Here is a 24,076-nt window from a genome sequence, read left to right as displayed (position 1 = left end):
TTAATTTTGTTTTTCCTTTTGTAAAAAGGTACGGACAATAGAATTAAAGATGTGACTAACTTGTTGTCACTTACAAGATTTAATCGTTTGACAATATCCAGATTGAACATTTCCATAAACTTGAATTGTTGAGACTAGGTTTAAATGTTGGCAGACTTAAACAAGTGTTAAAATGTATTCAAGATGAAGTGCATTTTATTGCGCAACCCGTAGTGATCACGACTCATGCTTGATCAACTGAGAATACTAAATGTTGATAGATTGACGTAGCATTCAATAAATCCAGTTTTTTGTTTTCAACCCATTCAAGCCCACAAATTGCCTAGGATTTTGTGCCTACCAAACCCAACTATAAAAGAAGAAAAAATGCTAGAGGTATAAACTATCTTACAATTTTTTTTACAAGTTACTGATGTAATAAGTAAATATTAGAAAGTGAAAAAAATAATGTTTATAGTAGGTTGGTCACATTAACAATTTATAAAAATATTGTAAAATAATTTGTAACTTTAGCATTACTCATAAAACCTCAGGAATGTGAACAAATACTTTTCAACAGCTTTTTATTGCATCTAACTCTAGAATACAATTGAATCTTCTCATTAACTCCTCAAATGTGAAGAGGATTATCACAATTACAAATCAAACTTCAGGGCACCAATCTTTCATATACCAAGTTAACAGGACCAAAAGCACTTGAATATTAGCTGCCCTAGCCATTTAGGCTTGAATTATTTAATTACAGCTCCGCACAAAAGCACAACACACATGTACAACATAAATATATAAACAATTTGCTTCTAAAGCCACCTTGTTGACTTGACTTATAGCGAACTGGCTGATTCAAGATTATTACAACTCCGGCATGTCTTTCAGCTGCAAGATTTTATCTTTGATTATTAATGAACAGAAAAATGAAATATAAAAGAAGAATCACTTGACATTGTTTCTTCTTGACATCCATGGTGTTGAGTAGCGCCTTGTCTATAAGCATTTTTGCATCTATGAATTGAGTATAGAGCTTCGAGAAAAGGACAAAGCTTCAGAGAGGAGAGAAAGGGAGCTTTTTTGTTCATCGTAATGACCTTTGCCATTCTGCTTCTGGATCTTTCTCAATAGCAACTTGTGTGAGAATGTAAGACATGGCCATTTGAGGTGCATCCTCACCAAACAATTTCACCAGTATAGACTACTCTTCTCCAATAGGTACTGCATAAGTTTTACAAATGAGGTTATTGATTTAAGACAAATGGGAGAAAAGAGAAAAACAGACTTATGAGTGAAGCTTGAGAAATGAAAAGTTTCAACTATAGGTTTATTATGGCAAATCTAAGGGAAATTTTTTACTTTTGAAATCAAAATGATTTTATCTATGGACAATAATGGGAAAATTTCTCTTCTAATGCCCTTTTCTAGAAAAGAACAATTATACTTGCAATATTTAAGCTCTTGTAACATCCATCCATCCCAAGATCAATCTGGTGTTTGATTCCACACCAATGAATTCTAGCAATTTCTCAAAGAAGAGTACAACATATTGAAAAATTTAGTAAGTTTTTCAGTATGCTGGATATAAGACCAGTATTTCAATGAAACATTCTATGTAAGGCAATTATTTATATGAACATTATGTAAAAGAAGGCTTGGACTAGACCTCTAATACCCTGGAAGTTGAAACTTGTTCAATGTGAATTTAAACTCACAAAAACACAGCAGAATGACATTAGGCAATATTTACAGTAATAATATAAAAATTCATAATGATAATTACATAATTATATTGTTCTACTTCTCGGATAACATGAAAAAGTTAACAGAAAAGCACATTATGAGAAAAATAAGAATACTAAATATGTACCTGTCAAGTTGAGATATGCAGTGCCAGTCTACCAGAACCCAGAGTTTATTTTGTACATGTACTTTGAAAATAAGTTGCTGATTGTGCGGGAAGGCTGAAGCCACGAACTCAGCAAATAGTATAGAAATTGAACTGCAAATGGACATTATAGCTAAACAACAAAGGTCTTTTAACTCTTTACGCGCATAGTCACTATCAATTTTGATGTTTTGAAACAATAACAAACAATTCAAATTTTGAATATTTAGAGTTCTTTGCAACTGCCAAATGTTGTTCTTTTCTCAACAAAAAAAAAAAAACGAATGTTGGCTGGCAAATGAAATTTTTTTTTTTTCATCCAAACAGTGTGAAAAATAGCATTTCAGTCAAAAACACAAAAAAAAAAAAAAGTAAAATAAAATAAAAATACAAATACAAATAAAAGAGAAGCAAATGAGAGTTGCAATTTCAATTTGAAGGTATCATTATAAGTTAAGAAGTACAAAAAAGTCAATGATAAAAGAATATACCCTTTTTTTAACTTCAATTCTCCTACCAAGAATGCTGGTGCTACAACTGCTTGGAAATTTAAATATAATAGAGGTCATGTATGATGTACCTTACGAGTGACGGCAAAAAAACAGAGGACATAATGGCAACAAAGGACGAAATTGGAGGCCAATCTTTCAAATCATCATCAATATAAAACTCACCCTATAATAGAAAATACCATTCTCCATGCTTGTAAGTTCTATCTCGAATTGTTTAAGTATGTTAATTACCCTTGTCTATGATTTGAATCATAGTATTATACCAACAGATTAATGTGGCAAAAGAAAGACAAAAGAAACCAAACATGTCAAATAAAGAGCCTAATACAGAATCAGATCACTATTTGAAGTACAAATCTGAGAACATTTGGTCAATGGACATACTAGCATGTAAAGTGGGAAGACTTACCTCCTAGGCAGTTCAGAATCTTCCTTGCATCTCCAATTTCTTGCTGAACTTTTTTGTCCTCAAAGTTAACACGTCAAGTATGGCATGTTTCCTATGGATGGGATAGAGCTCCCATCCATACTACTCTTCTATTATGCTTTTCTAGCAAAGAGCAAAGACATTTGCAATGTGTGAGCTCTTTTAAATTGCATTTGGAGAACAATTTAAGGATTTGATTCCCCACCTACCAATTCTAGCAAATTCACAATAAGTGCACCATTCTGAATAATATACAAAATATTTTGTGTACTGGACGTAAATTGAGCTGAAAGGCAAACTGGTATTATTTGACAAAATTATATTAATTGAGTGAGATTGAGATAAATCAATTCACGATGTCTAAAAAAGCAGAGCTAGATATTCTTATATTGACAAAACAATGTGGAAAAGGGAAGCTTTGACTAGACCTCTTAATCCCTGGTAATTTGCAACTTGTTGACTATGATTTAAAACTTAAATCAACCACATGGTGGAATGATGTTTGAACAATTGTTTTTCTTACCTATCAAAAAAAATGTTTAAACAATTTTATGGTAATAATATAGATATTCGAAAAAGTGATTACAAACACATACAAATCTATTGTTCTACATCTTTAGATAAGGTGAAAAATAAAACAAAAAAGAAATAAGAAAAGAAGAATAAAAATGCAAACTTTAAATGTTTGCCAGATGATGAGGAGAAAACAGAGGACATTAAAGCTAAAAACAGATGAAATTGGAGGTCAATCATTTAGATCATTATCACTGTGGAACACCACACTGGAGAACACAACACCATTCCCCATGCTTATAACTTCAGCCAAGGTCTGTGCCTAGCTTAATTAGCTTCATCTGTGATTTATATGATCAGTGACAATCGTTCCGATAGATTAAGGTAGAGAAAGATAGAATAAAACAAATAGTTGCATGACAGACAAAGAACCTATTAAGGCATCAGAGTAATATTTGAAGGACAAATTTGGGAAATTTGTGCCTTGGAAATATTTGTACGTAAAACAGGAAAACTTACTTCCAAGGCAATTCAAAATCCTTGCTCGCATCCCCAAGTTGTCGCTGAACATCCCTTCTTTGTCCTCAGGGTCTGGTGGGTGGGCTTCAGGGATTATACAAGCATCACTAAACTAAAGAAGTTGCAATGAAAAACATAATGTTTTAAATGATTAGAATAATATACTTTTAATCACAAAGGACAACAATGATAATGATCTAAAATAAATATAAGGCCTAGAGGCCTAGCCTCTATTTCAAGAAGATATAACACGTTAAGAGGAATTTCAAAGCCTAAGCATTAAACTAGGGATGAGCATCATGAGCCATACACGAGCAATCCAAAGAGTACTTAGCAATGCTTTCTCTTTCTTTCTTCTTTTTTATAAATTTTTGAGTGACTAGTTGTACAGACTATTTCCAACAGCAGAGTGTCAATTCCTACAGTAGACTTCACTACTAAGCATTCGATGTTGAAAACCCACTTAAAAACATTAGAATCAACAAAAACCAGCAATTTATTTAACTCTTATGCAAGATGAGGAGCATAAAAATAAGTATATAACCCAAAAAGTATAATTCCAATTCCTACAACAAAACAAAGCTATCAAAGACTTTATGCAAAGGAGAAGCAACAAAAAGTATGGATTTAATAATCAAACAAACAAACTAAGAAAAATATATCATCTACCATATCAGGGTTTTCTCTCTTAAGATAGATCTTGTGTCTGTGTCCAATGCTCAAAATAAAAATCACAAGCATATCTTGATTATTAGTTCCAAAGGGATTGAGATGGTTACTTAATCCAACAAATGAAGCCAAAGTATTTGTAACATCTGCATATCTACTGGTAATCGCTTCTCATACTTTGCACTCTCCCATGCTCTAAACAAGCCTCTGAAAAAAGCAAAAAGCACAAAATATTTACTTAGGAACTTGATAGATAGCAAGTACATAACCCTATAACATGAAGACCAAATGATTAATAATTATAGGTTTGAGGTATGAGGGCACCCCGCTTTCTTCTTTAAAAAAAATTATTACCAGTTGAATGAAAAAAGGTTGTAGAACTAAACGATAAATGGAAGAATGAGTACAGTTATTAAAAAATTAAATAGTTCACTTTTCATATGTCACCATTTAAGATGGACTGCTATAGAAAACCAGATTACAGGTTAAGCTTGTTTGCAGCATCTTTGAATGGATAATAGGGCTTCCTCTTTTTTTTTATAAGCATTGGGGTTTTTGTACTTAAAGCCTTGCCCATTTCTCTTTCTCTATCTCTGAATTTTCTGTTTCAGTCACTACCTACCTATCTTAGTTTTGAGTTTGCATAATGTGTACAATGAATGAGGCCAAATGAGAACAAAACATTTTGCATGATGTTCTGAATAAGTAAGACCAAAACATTTCTGCAACCTTAAGGGTTGGAAATTAAAGTTATTGACCACGGATTAAAAAGCAAATGCAATAGCATGAAAAGAAGAACATAAAGCTACCTATATGTGAATTAGAATTGAACAGCCCAAAGAAAACAATTGTAATATGGCTTCATTGCCTTCTTCTTTTTTGTTGAACATATTATTTACTAATTGGGGTCTGTTCATTTTTGAATGCCATTCCAAAATTGGGCAACTACTGATGGGAAAAAACAAGAGAGGCATTTCTCAGCTCATCCCCTCCACTCCGGGTGGTAACATTCCATTCTCCCCCACACTCTGCACACCTTTGGACTAGATCTCCTAAATCTGTAACACTAAGTCAAGAAAATTAGCACACTAGATTTCATACCCTAACAAATAATGGTAGAAATTACTTAAGTTGAAAATTGGTCAATTAGCTAGCTCACCTTTCATCACCCACCATATAATATGGATTACTCAGGGGAGATGGCAATGATACACTTCCTTGCTGCAGAGTGAACTGATAAAGGAGTATCTTCCGTAGCGCTTTCTAAAATTTTCATCCATGAGTGACACCTTGCTTCATCATAAAATGTACTACCCCAAATCTGATGTTTGGTTGAAATAAGACCAAAAGAAAATTAGAAATTCAGCATGAGGTTTTTATAGATGGAGAAAATTATAAGTAGAAACAGAAAGATGATTAAGCAAAAATATTGAGATATGCCTTACAGTAGAAGAGTACATAATGCAAGCTATTCTGTCTCCTCTTCTTGCCTGAATCCCTGATGGTCACCTTGTGCACTTCACACACTTCCATGTAACGAAATACTTCAAACTCTAAGACAAGAAATAAGAATACAATATTACTTTATAAATAGATAACTTGCAAGTACCTAATCTTTTATAGTAGTGTTACTCATAGAATTATTATACCCAATGCACAAGACTCATGCTTTTGCCCCAACTACACATGGTTTGGGTGGAGGGAACTTACCATTGCACCATGGTCTGATTTCTAGTATTACTCATAGAATGAAGAAATAATAATTTTCTGGCGTTGATATACAAAGATAAAGGATTATGTACAAATTTTACTAGCATCTTTGAAGTCATAACAGAGCTTTCTTTAAAAAGCCCTATGATACGATGTTAAGATTGAATTAAGGCCAAAGAGTGAGAAATATTTTACACGATGTCTAGACTGAAGGATAGCAAAAAATTCCTGTGGCATTATTGACCATGGAACAACAAACAAATGCAGAAATAGATTTTTTTTAAAAAGTAGTAGAAAGGACAGAGTAACACATTCAAGAAACAAAATTTAAGTGCCTAGATCAAGGAAGTTTGGACTGGTCCTATCTTCTCCTCTTCCACTTTTTATGGTGCCCTTTCCAAAAAAGGCAACCATAGATTGCAACAAATAGCAAGTATTTATCAAAATTTCCCACTCTTCCCTATCTTCATTGACAAGAAACACATCACCAAGACAAGAAATCTATGTGCATCCAGATTCAAGCTTTTAAAGTTGTAACATCAAAGCCTGAAGATTAGCAACTGTACATTCAAGCCCTCAAAATTAAGGATAGAAGGTTGCGTAAGTTGTAGATGGTAAAAATAAAAATATTAAATAACAAGGCCATACATATGCCAATAATAGAAATCTACTAGTAAAGTTTCAGCACCATTCAGTTTGGGTTCTTTTTAAAAAATAAAAATAAAAATTCTTCCTTACATTCACACATGCATTCCGGTAATGTTGCAAATAGTGGTCCTACTAGATAGAATCATCGGTGATGGTGTTGTTGTGAGTTTGGCCTAAATTTGACAAAGTTGCTAGTAATTTCTTTGGTGGGAGATTGAGAGATAATTAAAATAATAAATTGATGTTTCAGCCAAATGACAGAAGTAGCAGAAGAGGAAGAAGTTACCCGTTATTGGTTCAGACTTGCACACACACAGATTTCAAGATTTCATCAACATGCCCTTAAGAAAACCATTGCTGACAGTGTCGTTGTGAGTTTTCCCAAAATTGATAAAATTACAGAAGGTCATTGTTTGTTTACCTGAAATCAAGAAAATGAGCAACACCCATATAAATATTGAAAAGCAAATGATATAGCTAGAGGATGAAATAAGTAGGAAAAAATTACCAATCCATATCAAGCAGAGGACGTTTCAGAATCCAAACCCCTAAAGATAACCATGAGTTCTTTGAGATTAGTGTACCGAAATCAAGAAAATGAGCAAGACCCATATAAATATTAAACCGCAAATGAAATAGAAAGAGGTAGGCATTTGAATTTAGTTGTTTACTTTTAAATGCAAATGAGTTAATATTTGGTGACTCTATTCATCTGATTAGTCTATGGGTCTGTTTGGATAGAACTTATTGCTGAAAACTGAAAACTGAAAACACTGTACAAAAATAATTTTTTAATGCGTAAAAATTACTGTTCATCCCAAAAAGTACTGGTCATTGGCCTAAAATCACTGTTCATGACCAATAAACAGTGACATATGCGCGTGGAAAAAAAAATAAAAAACGTGGACGCAGCTGGAAAACGCTGCATCCAAACGTATTCTATCTAAAATTCCAGCCTTCTATTTTTTTTTTTTTAATTATTTGTGAAATTTTAGTAAACCCATCAAGCAATTTTGGATACATCACAATATAGCTGAATCTAAGCAACAACAATAAACCGTGCTAATTCAAATTTATGTGAATATGTTAAATTTCATAAATCTACGCTGTTAGTAATTTATTTTCCGTGGGAATTTTAACCAGAAAATGAGCATATTTAATTGATAGTATTTGTTTTCAAAATAAATGAAGAAGAAGCAGAACTAGTTACCATAATTTGATGACTGGGATGTGAGAAATGTTGCGCCAATCCTCTCCTGTCTCTCTTCGGCAACGTTTCGTGATAATTGGACAGTCATTGATCAGCAATTCCTTCAATGGAGTTGTACGCAGGAAATCCGGCAACGACTTTAACTTTCCGCACAATCGAATTGTCAACTTTTGAAGACGTGGCATTATAGTAATACAGTCTTCGTCTTCTTTTCCTCCTCCTCTCGTTCCTCCAATCCATTCTTCCCACTGGCCCAAGGCACAGAATTCGAGATATTTCAAATTTGGGAATATTTTTATGTCTTCTTTCTTGTTTTCAGATTCTATTCCCAAAAATTCAACTCCCACTTTTTTCAAACTCCCCGCAGACAATATAGTTAATGATTCGAGGCACGGAATCTTCCCCAAAGGAGGCAAACTCATTAACTCTTCGGCGAATAGGAGATGAAGCTCTTTCAAATTGGTCAAAGACGCCAACAACCTAGGAGACATTGTGGTGCCCAAGTAATTCATAATGTATAACTTCTCCAAGTCTTGAGGTAGCTCTAACGCATTTAAAATTAATACGTTACTCTCAATTCTTCTATCATTCGGAGCAATGGTCTTTATCCGAAAAGGCCCTCCATTAAAATGTAGAAACAAATAACGAAGGTGGATCAAATTTTTTAATTCTTCAAATTTGCATCCTTTGCAATCCTCATCATTTATGACGCTTCCTAATGTTTTAAGAGAAGTCAATCTTCCAATTTCTCTTGGAATCACTAAATCATCTCCAGTAAGAAGTCTTAAATTAATTAATTTACCTATCCCCTGCAGTAATATTATAGGCTGAGAAGGAGAAACTTGCCTAAGCCTCAAAAATTGTAAATTGCATAGATTGCCTATAGTTTCAGGCAATACACATTTGCCAAAAGAAAAAGCCTGTTTACAAAAATGAACATCGAGATACCTTAGATGTATTAAATTTCCTATTGTATCCGGAAGTTTCATTGTGGAATTCAAAGTTAATACCCGTAAACGGTTAAAATTTTGGACTAAATTGGACATGTTATAATCACTCTGACTAAAAAAGATGACAGTGCGTAAATTTTTGGATCTATCAGTAGATGGAGGAAATTGGGATCCGGTTGAATATCCCAAATGCCGAGCTTTAGTAATTGACTGTGCAAAGTCATGCACTATATCATGCATTTTGTAACTTGTGAACTTTTCATATTTCTCGTATTCTTGGAAGAAATTGCGTATGGCTAAATTTTCAAAGTATTCTTGTGCCATGATTTCCACCTCCACATTTCCCTTCAACTCGACAAATCCGTGTGCTATCCACATGTATACCAAATCTTGAACACTAAAAACATGATCTTTCGGAAAGACAGCACAATATAAGAAACACTGTTTCAGTGGTGACGACAAATCATAATAACTCAGTAACAACGGTGCAAAAAGACCTCTCTCAACATCTTCTAATTCCCACAAATTGTTATTCAAAACATTCCTCCATTCTTCTCTACTTTTCTTAAAGCGCATGAGACTCCCTAGAGTCTTTGCAGCAAGGGGCAAACCTTTGCACTTCTTTGATATTTGTCTGCCAAAGTCTTCTAGTTGCTCACGTTGCTGAGGATCCTTGTCAAAAAATGCTATTTTACTAAACAACAACCAACAATCTTCCTCAGACAATTCGTTCAACTTGATCGTATTTGCACTTTCCATCATCTTTGCAACTTGGTCTTTACGTGTGGTGACTAGAATTCTACTACTTTGGGAACCACAATTTTTTAGTGCATCTCTGAATGGCTTCCACTTTGCATAGTCTTCGGTCCACACATCATCAAAGACAAGAAAAACCTTCTTTCCCTGAACTTTATCACAAAATCTATCCAATAGGCTTTGCAATGCAGTCAAGTTGGGGGATTGACGTTCAACAGATTCAAGGCTTTCTTTGCCAACCTTGCATTGACGTTCAACAGATTCAAGGATTTCTTTGCCAACCTTGCACTGATCGAAAGGATCCGAAACACAAACCCACACTTTTATCTCAAAATGGGCTTGCACCTTCTGATCATTGTAGGCTAATTGGGCAATAGTAGTTTTTCCAATACCACCCATGCCCACCAAAGAGATGACATTGGGGTGTTTTTCTTTTTCAGTACCCTTGCCCAATAGAATGCTCACCAGATCTTTCTTAACCTTATCACGACCAAGAATTTCAGACACATCAACATAAGAAGTAGTCTTTGGCCTCTCAACTACTTCTTCAATGGCCCTACTCAATTCAAACCCGCACATCTCCTTCTCTTTGTTAATCTCATCTAATTTTTCGTTAAGGTCTTTTATCTCACGAGCGATATCACGACGCTGAAAAAGATTAGGAACTGAGAAATTGAAGTTGGGGGTGATGGACCATACCTTCCTCTTCTTAGCAGTACTAGTTTCAGCTTCTTCTTCTTCTACAAATTTTTTTTGTTGTTTCTCAATCTCTGCTTTCATCATGACAGTCTTCCACTCATCCAACACGTTGTCGATCTCGTCCGATACGCCTTCGAGCTTATCTACCCAAAGCTTCACAGCTTCCTCCGTCAGCTGCCTCTTCTCAGCATCATTGAGCACTGCCTGAATGGTACGGAATTTGGTTTGAAGCTTTTGGACTTCTTCCTTCACAGTTACAGTCAACTTGAACTCCGAAGAAATAAAAGAACCAAGCCGCTCCACGATTGCAGAAAGTAGAGCACCAGCCATACTTTGGAAATGGAATTTTTCTGGATAACACAAGACAATAGAAGAGTCTGTGAAAAAGTACGTAGGTAGATGGTGAAATGGTTGATTATTGAGGAGAAACGAAACAGCAAATGCTATAGCTGATCAAAGTGCATGCACAATGAAGTTGAGGGCCCACGTTTTGATATCTACATCACCAGTTCACATTGAAATTCATTCTATAATCTACAAAGCAGAGTCAGCTAAATTGGAATCTACTCTTTAATCTTAAAAGTAGAGCCAGCTCTCTCATCAACGAAGTAGGGTCCTCAGGCACGCTAGAATCCACTCTATAATCTAAAAAGAAGAGCCTGCTCAATTTGAGTTTATTTTATAATCTAGCTATTTATGTACGGCTGAGATTAATAGTGCAAAAAGCTACTTTTTAATCTAGACTATTGATTAATAAAAAGTGAGAAAAAAAAGGCAAAAAGAAAAATTTAGAAAAAAAAAAATCGGATCCAAATCCAGCTCCCATCAACGAAGTCTAGACACGCTGGAATCCACCAGTTTTGTAAATCCCTGAACGTTCACACTGGAATCCACTCTATTCTCTAAAAGTCAGAGCCAGCTCAACTAAAATTCAACCTATAATCTCAAAAGAAGAGCCAGCTCTCAAAAGCAGAACTAATTCACACTGATCTATTTATATTCTCTTTAATCCATCCCAACGCACAAGGTGAAGTGAATTATTCCGCCAATTTACAAATTAAACTTTTTAAAATTTTCTGTCTACCAAAAAAAAAAATCAAATTTCTAGTCCCAATAGAGTGTCGACCAAGATGAAAAGAAAAAGAAAAAGTAAAGGGAAATATTTCATTAAGAGAAATCCTTTAAATTATATATATATATATATATAATATTATTTAATATAAACTAAAAGAATGTAATAATTACATATTTTTTATGCTTTTGACACATACAATTTTGTTTAATTTTAATGTTATTTACCATTGAATTAATAAATTTATTTTTATAAAAAATTTGAAATTTGAAATTTAATTTTTATGTTTTAATTTTTTAAAATTTTACAAATACAAAAATATAATAAAAATATATAATTTAATAATTAAAATTTTAAAATTTACGTATAATAAAAAGATATAAATGGTATTTGAAGAATTTTTTTACTAATTGTAAAAATTTGTATGATTTTAAATTAATCTATTATTATTTATTTTTCTAAAAATTATTCGTTATTTATTATTATACATGCTGTGCTATACACTATAATATACCCTTTATCTCACGACGTCATTTCAATTATAAAGCGGTGTTGTTGTTCAACTTGTCCTAGGAAGGCCACCTGCTCGTTTGGTTGGTCACTTGGCCCAGATAATATAACTTTGCTTTTATGTGTCGCTCACTAGCTCTTTTTTAAACTATTAATATTTTTGCCTTTTCTTATTAAAAATATTGCCTTTTTTGCTTAACGAGTAGGAAGTTTGATGGTCAAACAGTTCAGGACAATCTTTTGTTCAAAAGGTGCTTGTTAGTACCATGGCAAGAAGTAAAGTTTTGGATTCGTTTGATTGGGAGGATAAAAAAATAAAAAGATAGAAAATAGAAAGAAGGTAGAAAAATAGAAGGATATAAAAAATTTTAGTTTTTTTTATTTGTGTTTGATTGAGAGGATGAAAAAGTGAAGGAATGAAAAAAATTTTGATTTAATTGAAAATAAGATTTGTATAAATTTATCATCATATTTTTTTTTAATAAAACAAAAAGTATAGATGAGAGTGGATATTTCTAAAAATAACATAAAAAATTATCTAAAAATATTTTCTTAAAAAATTAGTAAAAATTGTGGATTTCTAATACATGAATAGTGTGAATTGTACAATTTTCATGTTAGAAATATTATAGTTGGAGAGGCTCAAACCTATTATAGGTTTATATACTTGTAAAACAAACACAGGTAGATGGTGAAAGAGCACGTAGGTAGATGGTGAAATGGTTGATTATTGAGGAGAAACGAAATAGCAAATACTCTAGCTGATCAAAGTGCATGCAATAATGAAGTTGAGGGCCCACGTTTTGATATCTACATCACCAGTTCACATTGAAATTGATTCTATAATCTAAAAAACAGACCCAGCTAAATTGGAATTTACTCTTTATTTTATAATCTAGCTATTTATGTACAGTTGAGATTAATAGTGCAAAAAGCTACTTTTTAATCTAGACTATTGATTAATAAAAAGTGAAAAATAAAAAAGCAAAAAGTAAAATTTTAAAAATAAAACCGGATCCTAATCCAGCTCCCATCAACGAAGTCTAGACGCGCTGGCATCCACCAGTTTTGTACATCCCCGAACATTGACACTGGAATCCACTGTATTCTCTAAAAGGCCGAGCCAGCTCAACTGAAATTCACCCTATAATCTCAAAAGCAGAGCCAATTCACACTGATCTATTTATAATCTCTTTAACCCATCCACAACGCATAAGGTGAAGTGAATTTCTCCGCCAATTTCCAAAGTAATGAACTTTTTAAATTTTTCTGTTTACCAAAACCCCCCCAAAAAAAAAAAAAATATTCTAGTCCCAATAGAGTGTTGATCAAGATGAAAAGGAAAAGGTTTCTTTAAGAGCAATCCTTCAATTGATAATATAGCTATTAATTTTTTATTATCTTAAAATCTCACAAGAGTGTAAGATATAATATTAACATTTAATGCAATCTAATAATTAAAATTTTAAAATTCATACATAATAAAAAAAATATAGAGAAAGTTTGAAATGTTTATCAATAATTATAAAAATTTGTTTGATTTTGAATACAGTAATATCAGTTCCTAACAACTCCTTAATTGCAAAGAAATAAAACTCATACAACTACCATCCATGGCTCTTATACCAGTATCTACCTAGAGAGAGCACAGCAGTAATATAGAAGCATAAACAATGATAAAATAGATGATAAAGAAAAAAACAACAAAATAGATATATTTAAAATAAGTTAAAATGGAGTATGGAAAATGAAAACAGAAACTGTAAAATCTTACTTGAATAAAACTTCTGTCTTTTGATGAAAACTGAAATCTTTTGTCTTTGATGCAAACAATCTTCTGTTTTCGGAGTCTATCATTTTAAAGACGAACTAAACCATGGTTAGACTTCAAAAGTAACCTGAGTAGGTAAAGTTAACCCAAGTTAATCTGTCAGCAAAAACTTGTAAAACAATGTGGAGAATACTGTTGATGAGTCTTTTAAAAAGTAGATTTTGGGCGTTACTAGAGAATACTGTTGAGAATACTGTTATCAACGAAGGATGAGTCTGACGTGTGCTTGTGGTGCCCGTTAAATTTTTTTTTTTTGTCTTTTTATAGTTTTATTTTATTTTTTTAACATTATAAGCGCTGTTTGGTGTTTTTTTAAAACTTTTTCTGACTTTTTTTTTTGTCTTTTTTACACCTGGTTAACATTTTCTTTTATTTGCTTTATTTTTTTAATATTTGTCAGACATGTTGTATTTTTCTGGTATTATTTATTAATCCTATTATATTATTTAGCTAACTTTTTTTTAAAAAAAAAAAATTTAATTTTAGCTAAATAAGTAGTTCAAAAATCTAAACCATACGTCTTTAGTTCACACTCATCTATTTTCAAAGTGAATTTCTCTGCTCATTTACAATGCACAAGGAGAATTTCTCGACTTATTTACAATGTAATGAACTTTTTAAAGTTCGAGTACTACTGAAGGGTCGACCATGGTGAAGAGAAAATGAAAAGGTTTCTTTTTTGAAGACAAACTCCTCTAATTCTCTATATATCTTTTAATTTAGTGTAAATTTTAAAATTTTAACTATTAAATTGTACATTTTTTTTAAGTTTTTAATACACATAAATTTTTTCTCAAATTAAATGCTATTTATCATTTAGGGTCCGTTTGGATAGAGCTTATTGCTGAAAACTGAAAACACTGTAGCAAAATAATTTTTAAATGTGTGAATAGTACCGTGAGACCCATTTTTAATAAAAAAAAATCTGTAAAGTGAAGTTTGTGGGTCCCATGAACAATACACGGGACCCACAAATGTGCTGAAAGTCAGCAAAATGCGGCTACTGTTCATGCACAGTAACATGAACAGTAGCCTTGTCCCCCTTGACCGGTGCTGCATAAGAAGAAGAAGAAGAAGAAGAAGAAAAAAAAAAAAAAAAAAAAAACGCAGACGCAGATGCGGAAGAAGCTGTATCCAAACTCAGCCTTAATCAATAAACTTATTTTTTATACAAAATTTTAATTTACAAAAATTAAAAAAAAAAAAAAAAAGTATGTTCCGAAAGACCTCTGCAAATGCGTAGTTGACGGGAACAGTGTTTGTCGTGTTTTACCCTCCTTTGATTCTTTATTTCTTTTTTCTTTGTCGCGAAAGAATCCTATTCTTTCCTCTCTTCTCGTTTTCTCTGCTTTGTTTCTTTCATTGCGTAAATTTATAACTCAACAATAATAATTTTTTATTTGTGGTTGGCTAAGGTTTGTAAGTCTTTCTTTCTTTTTGTTAATCCAACTTGCGTATTGGACTACAAACTTTGAAAACCGGATGTGAACGAATCCTGATTTCTGTTCCTTTGCCAGCAGTAAAAAAATGTTAAGTCCATGCCGTGCCTAATAATAATAATAATAATAATAGTCCGTGCCGTGCTGCAAAAGGTATGGAAAATGCCGGTAACACAACTTTTATACAATTTTTTTTAACGACTTATTACGAATTTTAAAAAAGTATGTTCCGAAAGACCTCTGCAAATGCGCAGTTGACGGGAACAGTGCTTGTCGTGTTTTACCGTCCTTTGATTCTTTATTTCTTTTTTCTTTGTCTCGTAAGAATCCTATTCTTTCCTCTCTCTTCTTGTTTTCTCTGCTTTGTTTCTTTCAGCTCCTTTTCCTTAAGAGCACAAAGAAAATGGAGGGTTTTGGGAAAATTAACCATATCTGCACTCATTTTCTTTCTGTCTTTCTTTTTTTCTATCAGAGCTTTTTCTTAGACAAATTGAATGGTCAGAAATGTTACCTTCTCTTTGCAAGGGACCAGTATTACGTGCATTTTCATATATTTTTTTACGCATACGTATTTCAAAAAAGTACAAACAATATTATTCAAACTTCTCTACCAAACGGACCCTTTATTCCTCCAATTATATTATTTCATCATTATTTTGAGTTTGGAGTTATGAAAACATAACCCAAAAACTATACCAAACAACTCTAAATTTAATGGGCTCCACGTTTTTTATGTTTTGAGCGATGAATTTTGAGTTACATCATTCAAAACAACTCAAACCAAATACTTTCTTGTTATCTTTACAATAAATTTGCCAACTTTTAATTAAAATATTAAGGGACTATTTGGTAGAGTAGTTTGAGATGTAATTTTTGTAGTTTTTTTAAATTTATATGGGTGAAAAAGTGTGTGAAAAAGTGTGTGAAAAAAGTGTGTAAAGTTATTTAAAATATAAAAATGTGAGTTTGAGATAGTTAACAAACAGGCCCTAAAAGTTTGACGAAGAGATTTTTGGTTTCCATCAAAGCTTGACCGCACCGTCAATATGGTTCTTAGAGTGTAATGTAAGGAGTGTAACTGGTGCCTAGAAGGTTCAAAAAGTAATTAGCTATAGTTCACAAAGAAAGCAAGACCATGCTTAAGTCTCCTCTTCCTTGCAAATAATCAAAGGTTTCTTGGAAGAAGTTTGTTGCAGTTTCTTTTTATCAAAATTGTGAATTTTATTATTACTTTTTATAAAGTTTTCAAATTAATTTATGGTAGTGAAAATTATTTTTGAGGATGTTTTATTTTGTTGGGATCTGACAATTGTGATGAAAAGTAAAATCTATAGCACTCAAATTTTGTTTGTTTACTTTGCTATCAAAATCAAGCTTAACACAAAGCTCAATTTTTATTTTCAAACATGAATTTTTATTTTTTTAATTCTTAGTTGAAATTAAACTTGTTCAAAAGCTTTGTTACGTCCATTAAAGTTTATTTAACATAACATAACTTTTACTCATAGTTATTGCATAAGAGCAGCATAATAGTCATCGTAATTTTTATTCAAAATTTTCTTTTTAAATTTAAAATTACACCTATTAATTAATCACAAAAAATATTATAAGTGCACAATTATACCTGGACCCAAAAAATTTTAAAAAATTATAAAAATTTCATCTTAAACTATTGTACCAAACACGCTCTTATTTTTCCATGATATTATTGCAATATAAAAAGCTAAAGTATGATACTTGGAAGGTTCAAAAAGTATCTAAACACAGTTTACACAGGGAGCAAGACTGCACTTAAGAATACGTTTGGATCCAACGTTTTCCAGCTGCGTCCACGTTTTTTTTTTTTTTTTTTTCAATACGTGTTTGTTACTGTTCATTGGCCATGAACAGTGATTTTAGGCCAATAAACAGTAACTTTTAGAATGAACAGTATTTTTTACCTATTTAAAAATTATTTTGCTACAGTGTTTTCAATTTTCAGTTTTCAATTTTCAACAATAAATTCTATCCAAACGGACCCTAAATCTCATATTTCTTACAAATACTTAAAGAGGTTTCTCGGAGGTTTCTTGGAGGAAGGCAGTAACAGTCTTTTTGGGTGAAAATTATTTTTGAGGATGTTTTTATATTGTTGGAATTAAGAGAAATGATAGAGACGTACATTTTACACAATTTTGTACTACAGACACATAAAAAGTAATAGCTACAGTACTCAATAGTTGTTCCACCGCAATTTTGATTAGGCACTTGAAAGTTGAAACTTGAAACCTGTTAAAAGGGCATTTACCATCAAACTTCTGTTTCATATTTATTTTTTTCAATTTTCTTTCTGTTAAAGATGGCAGCTTTAAGCCTACGGCAGTCCTGTTCTTAACTTGTTTCCAAGCAATTGTCGGAGACTGATCACATGCTTGCATCTTTTAGAAAATTTTTTTTTTTTTTTTTTCAATTTTCTTTTGGTTAAAGATGACAGCTTCAAGCCTACGGCAATCCTGTTCCTAACTTGTTTCCAAACAATTAACATATTTGCATCTTTTAGAAAAACTTACTTTTAAAAGAGAGTTCCCATTGAAGCTTTTAGAAGCCAAAATATCATTCTTTAAAAAAATAGCTATGGTTTTTCTTTAAAAAAAAAAAAAAACTATAGTAAATCAAGGAGACTAAAGTAAACCCCATAGATTGAATTCGAAATCTATTTTATTGAATAATAATTATTACATACATTCGTTAAATGCGTCATTTTTTTCATGACATATGTGTTTTGCATGTCAATTCAACAACAATTGCATATCTATATATTTCCAAAATTTATTATAATTAAGGTTAAAAGCAAATTTTTATTGTTTAAATTGAAAAATACATCACAAAAAAAAAATGTTAAAATGAAAAACTCGCCATTTAAGTTTTATTAAAATTCATTTTAGGCTTTTAATTTTGTTTTTATTCATTTCAGTTCTTTCATTTTCAAGTTTATTTAATTAAAGTCTCTTCATCAAATTTTGCTAAATGTTGTAGTTAATTGTATAAATTTCAATTTTTTCTTCAAATTAAAAAAAAACCAATTATGATTAAAAAATATTTTCCAACTTTTTTTATTTTAAATTTAACAGAAAGTGAGAGAGAGACCTTAATTGAATACTTCAAACTTAGAGGACCTAATGAATTCTGTTGGCACTTCCTCATGTACAAAGTGCTTGGGGTCTAGGAGAGAAATGGTGAAATTTGCATTTAAACCTTAAAAAATTGAAAAATACAAATTAACCCTAATTCAGGATGGTTTCTACAATTAATCTATTTGTTATTTTTTATAGGATTAATCCAATTTGTTATGTGACAGACTCACAAAGTCTATTACTAGTCCACGTTGAATTATTGCTTTCAAGATATATATATATATATATACACACACACTAGTCGCTAATCTGTGCAACGCACATAAAAAGCTACTGTAAATATTTTTGAAAAAAATAATATTATATTTGACCTTAAATGGGTAGCATACATGCATAAGTGCTTGTAAATAGGAGTTAACCATTAATAAACTAATAACATCTTCTTTCCATTTAATAAAACATTTGAAAGATTCCCTCTAAATGTAGAATTTGTAAAAATTGCCAGCACATTTCTATATATTTTTTATGTCAAAATTTTTTTGTGCATTTATTGTAGTATAATTTTCCCACTAAATTTCACTTTCTCAATGTATCAAAACAAAATGCAATAAACATCTAATACTCAAAGATTTTCAATTAATAATGATCTAGTTTGTCATGTACAGTATAATATTTTATTAATTTCTAGTTGTAGTTTCTACATTTTGGGTTGACCTGGTATTCACTTTCTAATGATTGTGCGCCATAAGCTATTTACTATGATTGTAATGCTATAAATTCTTTTACGTAACTTTTGACAAACTGATGTGTCAATAAATATTCCTTCTCAAAAAAAAAAAGTGACAATGAATGTAATTACTTATTTAATTGAAGACTAATTTATTTATTTGATGATAAATAATACATAAGCAATGCTATAAAATTTGTAATCCATAATATTACTCTTTATATTAAATAATATTAAATGTTCAACTTCATAACCAATTTCCAAAGAATATGTGACCAATTAATGAAATGTGAAATGCCGCTGTGAAAAAATAACTAATAAAATGACAAAAATATGTGCAGTTAAATGGTCTAACACGTTGCCTAAAGGTAACTTATGTAGGGAATTATTCTTCTCCACTTTTGTGCCGTTTGTGGGTTGAAAAGGAGATTGGGGAAGCATTAGCAATTGGCATGATGTGAAAGAGTCCGGGGAAAAACTTTATATCTGGTTAATCTGTTATTTAAATTCAAACGTAGTGTTTGTTTTTGTTGAGCTTTGTGAAGTCTAGTTTGTATTTGATCCGGTTGACGATCTAACCCAATTCGAATAATGTTACGTGATTTTTAATAGAAGATTTTCTGAGGTTTAGTTCATGGAGCGGAGGCTTAGACCGACAGACCTAATTGAAGACTAATTTATTTATTTAGTGATAAATAATACATAAGCAATACTATAAAATTTGTAATTTATAATATTACTCTTTATATTAAATCATATTAAATGTTCAACTTCATAACCAATTTCCAAAGAATATGTGACCAATTAATGAAGTCTAGACACGCTGGAATCCACCAGTTTTGTACATCCCCGAACGTTCACACTGGGATCCACTCTATAGTCTATTCTCTAAAAGGCAGAGCCAGCTCAACTAAAATTCACCCTATAATCTCAAAAGAAGAGCCAGCTCTCAAAAGCAGAGCTAATTCACACTGATCTATTTATATTCTCTTTAATCCATCCCAATGCACAAGGTGAAGTGAATTTCTCCGCCAATTTACAAAGTAAACTTTTTAAATTTTTCTGTTTACCAAAACCCAAAAAAAAAAAAATCAAATCAAATTTCTAGTCCCAATAGAGCGTCGACCAAGATGAAAAGGAAAAGAAAAAGAAAAAGAAAAGGGAAATGTTTCATCAAGAGAAATCCTTTAAATTATATATATAAATAATATTATTTAATATAAATTAAAAAATATAATAATTAAATTACATGTTTTTTATGTTTTTGACACATATAAAATTTTGTTTAATTTAGATGTTATTTACTATTGAATTCATTTATTTATTTTTTATTAAAAATTTAAATTTAAATTTTTATTTTTATTTTTATTTTTTTTCAAAATTTTACAAGTACAAAAAATATAATAAAAATATACAATTCAATAATTAAAATTTTAAAATTTATATATAATAAAAAGATATAAATGGAATTTGAAGAATTTTTTTACTAATTGTAAAAATTTGTATGATTTTAAATTAATCTATTATTATTTATTTTTCTAAAATTATACGTTATTTATTATTATAGATGCTGTGCTATACACTATAATATACCCTTTATCTCACGACGTGATTTCAATTATAAAGCGGTGTTGTTGTCCGACTTGTCCTAGGAAGGTCACCTGCTGGTTTAGTTGGTCACTTGGCCCAGATAATATAACTTTGCTTTTACGTGTCACTCACTAGCTCTTTTTTAGCCTATTAATATCTTTGCCTTTTGGGCTTAACGAGTGAATGGATAGGAAGTTTGATGGACAAACAGTTCAGGACAATCTTTTGTTCAAAAGGTGCTTGTTTAGTACCATGGCAAGAAGTAAAGCTTTATAGTTACTATAGGTTTATATATTTGTAAAACGAATGTATTAATTCTAAGCTTTATTTATGATTAGCTGATTAGTCTAGAGTTTTCTAACGCACGCAATATGAAGTGATAAATGTTTTTTTGTTGCGGATATAAGCTGTCAAACCGAACCATATTAAACTCTTAGCTATAATAATTCTTTAAAACTCCTACTACTAAAAAAAAGTTTGGCAATTTCAGCTAAACTATTTTTTATCATTGTAGAGCACTTTTAACCCTTTCAAAAGCATGACCAAATAGGCAGAATATCTTTCACAATGGTAAATTGTGACTGAAATAAATCACCCTCATATAATACTATCACTTATAGTTAAATTTTTGCATATAAAAAAAAGAAAAAAAAAATGAAATTGAATATTTTTTCCATGTCAGCAAGGTTTGAATTATGTCACCTAATCAACCTCCACATGTGCACACCTAGGAATCCTAACTCACGTATTTGTCCCCATAAAAACCGGTCAATTTGTCTCGCTTCTCAAAGTCTAGTATCCAAGCACAGTTTGACTTCACCCTACAAGTTGTGTTCGTTTGGGGTAAAAATAGAGTATAAAAAATAGAGAGGAAAAAATGATAGAAAATATTATTTTTTATTGTTTGGTTAGGGAAGGAAAATATAATATAAAGGAAGTTTGAAGGGTTTTTTACTAATTGTGAAAATTTGTATGGTTTTAAATTAATTGTTTACTATTTATTTTTCTCAAAATTATACATTAATTATTGTTACACATACAACGCTCTACACTATCCTACACACTCTACCTCACAATATGATTTCAATTATAAAGTTGAAAGGATTTTAGATATAATTGTTGTTAGTGATAATTCACTAAAATATAATAAAATAACACAATTAAAAATTAGAGCAAAACAAAAATTGGAGATATATAATATAGAAATGTTTACACAAAAAAAAAAAAAAATGGGACTGAGGTGTGACCAAGAATGAAGCCAGGATTTGGAGTTAAGGGGTAGCTTTGCTACTAATTGTATGTAGCGACTCTTACCTCCAACTTTGCTCCTTATCCGCTAAGGTTTATTTATTTATTTTAATTAATTAATTTTTTTTTTGTTGCTTACATTGCGGCTAGGTAAGGATAAAATTATTTTGTTTAAAAATTTTAAAGGTCCCGCTTGTTTGTTTTTGGTAAAATAGGTTGATTGGACTTAATTTTTTTTAGCTTTACTATTGGTAATTTTTGTTTTTGAGCTTGTATATTTTATTTAAATTTTAGTCAATAAATTTTTTTGTTGTCTTTAAAAGGAGGAAAATGCTAGAGTTACAATTTTTTTTTCTTTCATAAATTGTTAATGTGGTAAGTGGTTATTGGTAGGTCAAAAAAGATGTAAGTGGTGGGCTCAGATGCGAACCAATAAGAATTTGTTATCTCAACAGTTTGTAAAAAAAAATTAGAAAAGTTTGTGGTTATAACATTCTATTAAAATAAGTAATGATATTGTTAAGGGGGTGACAAAGTGTAATTTTAAAGAACAAAAATACTAAAATTAGTACCTATGTACATGCAAATATATATATATATATATATATATATATATATATATATATATATATATATATATATATTAAATTCCATCCCCCCCCCCCTCAAGTTAATGACTCTCTCTATCCCTAGGTGTGACACTTGCTCTATTTAAGAAGATTAAAGCCCTTGATGAAGTTTTATTTTTTTGTGCACAAACTTTATTACCCAAATTAATCTAATTAATTAGGTCCATTAATCCAATTTAGTGGGAGTTTCAATATTTATGTTGGACATGGTGCATAAATACGGCCACTAATTCACCAACAGCTAGGTTATTTATTTTGATTTGGCACCACCTCCACACACTTTTATGTAATTACAAATATGCCATCCAAACTCGTATCTTAAAAATTGGAAATAGCCTTAGACCTTACTTTCACTCAAAATTTTGAGTTTTGAATTAAGAAAGTATAACCCAAAAAATAAACCAAACAATTCTAAACTCAATGGGCCCACGTTTTTTGAATTTTGGGAAAGTTATAATAATGTTATATTACTCCAAACAACTCAATCCAAACACCACCATTATCTTTACAATAAATTTGCCAACTTTCAATTAAAATATTAATTTGACGAAGACATTTTTGGTTTCCAAGATTGTTAGTATGGTTCTTAGAAAGTTCGAAGAGTTATTTCCAAGATATTGTTGCAATATAAAAAGCGTAAGTATGGTACTTAGAAGGTTCAAAAAGTAACTGGTCGCAATTTACACAGAAGGCTGTTGTAGTTATTTCTTTTCATCGAAATTGAGGATTTGATTATTACTTTTTATAAAAATTTTAAATTAAATTATGGTGAAGATTATTGTTGAGGATGTTTTTATTTTGTTGGGATTAGAGCTATGGGAGTTGTGATGAAAAGTAAAACTATAGTATTCAAATTTGGTTCATTTACTTTGTTATCAAATCAAGCTTAACACAAAGCTCCATTTTTATTTTTCAAACTTGATTTTTATTTTTTACTTCTTAGTTGAAATTAAACTTGTTCAAGAGCTTTGTTATGTCTAGTAAAGTTTATTAACACAACATCATAGTTATTGCATAGCAGTAGCGTAATAGTCATCATAATTTTTATTCAAAATTTTATCTTTAAATTGAAAATTGCACATATTAATTAATCGCAGAAAATATTACTTTTAAATAATATTCACAAATAACCAATTAAAAAAATGAAAAAACAAAGTTGAGTACGCTGCTGCTATTAAACATATAATATTTCACTTTTAATTTCAAATAAATAAAGTTACCCTCATAAAGTGTTATAAAATAAACTTTATAACTAACAATGCATGAAAAGAAAATGAAATACAAAACACATGTCAATTTAGAGCACTAGCATTGGGGTGTAAACACTCCTAGTTGCTATTTTACAACCTAGGACAGCAAAAACCCACTCCATCCAGATTTGTATACCTACAAAATTTTGCAATCTATGAATAGTAAAGGTTGCATATA

At 30.9% G+C, this 24,076-nt stretch overlaps 1 protein-coding gene and 1 long non-coding RNA gene across 3 annotated transcripts; both read right to left on the bottom strand.

Annotated features, from left to right (window-relative positions):
* Window positions 1-552: 552 nt before the first annotated feature.
* LOC142627076 (uncharacterized) lies at window positions 553-7,423 on the bottom strand. 2 transcript variants are annotated; one of them, XR_012842753.1, is made up of 9 exons: window positions 7,383-7,423; window positions 7,161-7,295; window positions 5,962-6,069; window positions 5,676-5,837; window positions 4,627-4,723; window positions 3,848-3,959; window positions 2,798-2,938; window positions 1,859-1,990; window positions 553-1,209 (listed from the first exon to the last, which is right to left on the bottom strand). It is a non-coding gene; the product is annotated as an uncharacterized LOC142627076 (long non-coding RNA). The 2 variants fall into 2 exon arrangements; XR_012842754.1 differs by lacking the exons at window positions 5,676-5,837; window positions 5,962-6,069; window positions 7,161-7,295; window positions 7,383-7,423 and adding an exon at window positions 5,326-5,448.
* A 642-nt stretch (window positions 7,424-8,065) lies between these two features.
* Window positions 8,066-13,982, bottom strand: LOC142627071 (putative disease resistance protein RGA3). The gene is made up of 2 exons (XM_075800871.1): window positions 13,846-13,982; window positions 8,066-10,839 (listed from the first exon to the last, which is right to left on the bottom strand). Exon 2 carries the CDS (start codon window positions 10,817-10,819, stop codon window positions 8,081-8,083), a length of 2,739 nt encoding a protein of 912 aa, XP_075656986.1. The 5' UTR covers window positions 10,820-10,839; window positions 13,846-13,982; the 3' UTR covers window positions 8,066-8,080.
* Between the last annotated feature and the right edge of the window lie 10,094 nt (window positions 13,983-24,076).

This window comes from Castanea sativa, chromosome 3 (assembly GCF_040712315.1).
Source record: "Castanea sativa cultivar Marrone di Chiusa Pesio chromosome 3, ASM4071231v1".
Classification (NCBI taxonomy): Eukaryota; Viridiplantae; Streptophyta; class Magnoliopsida; order Fagales; family Fagaceae; genus Castanea; species Castanea sativa.
Note: the sequence above shows the minus strand (reverse complement) of the source record. Positions and strands in the feature narration are given on the sequence as shown.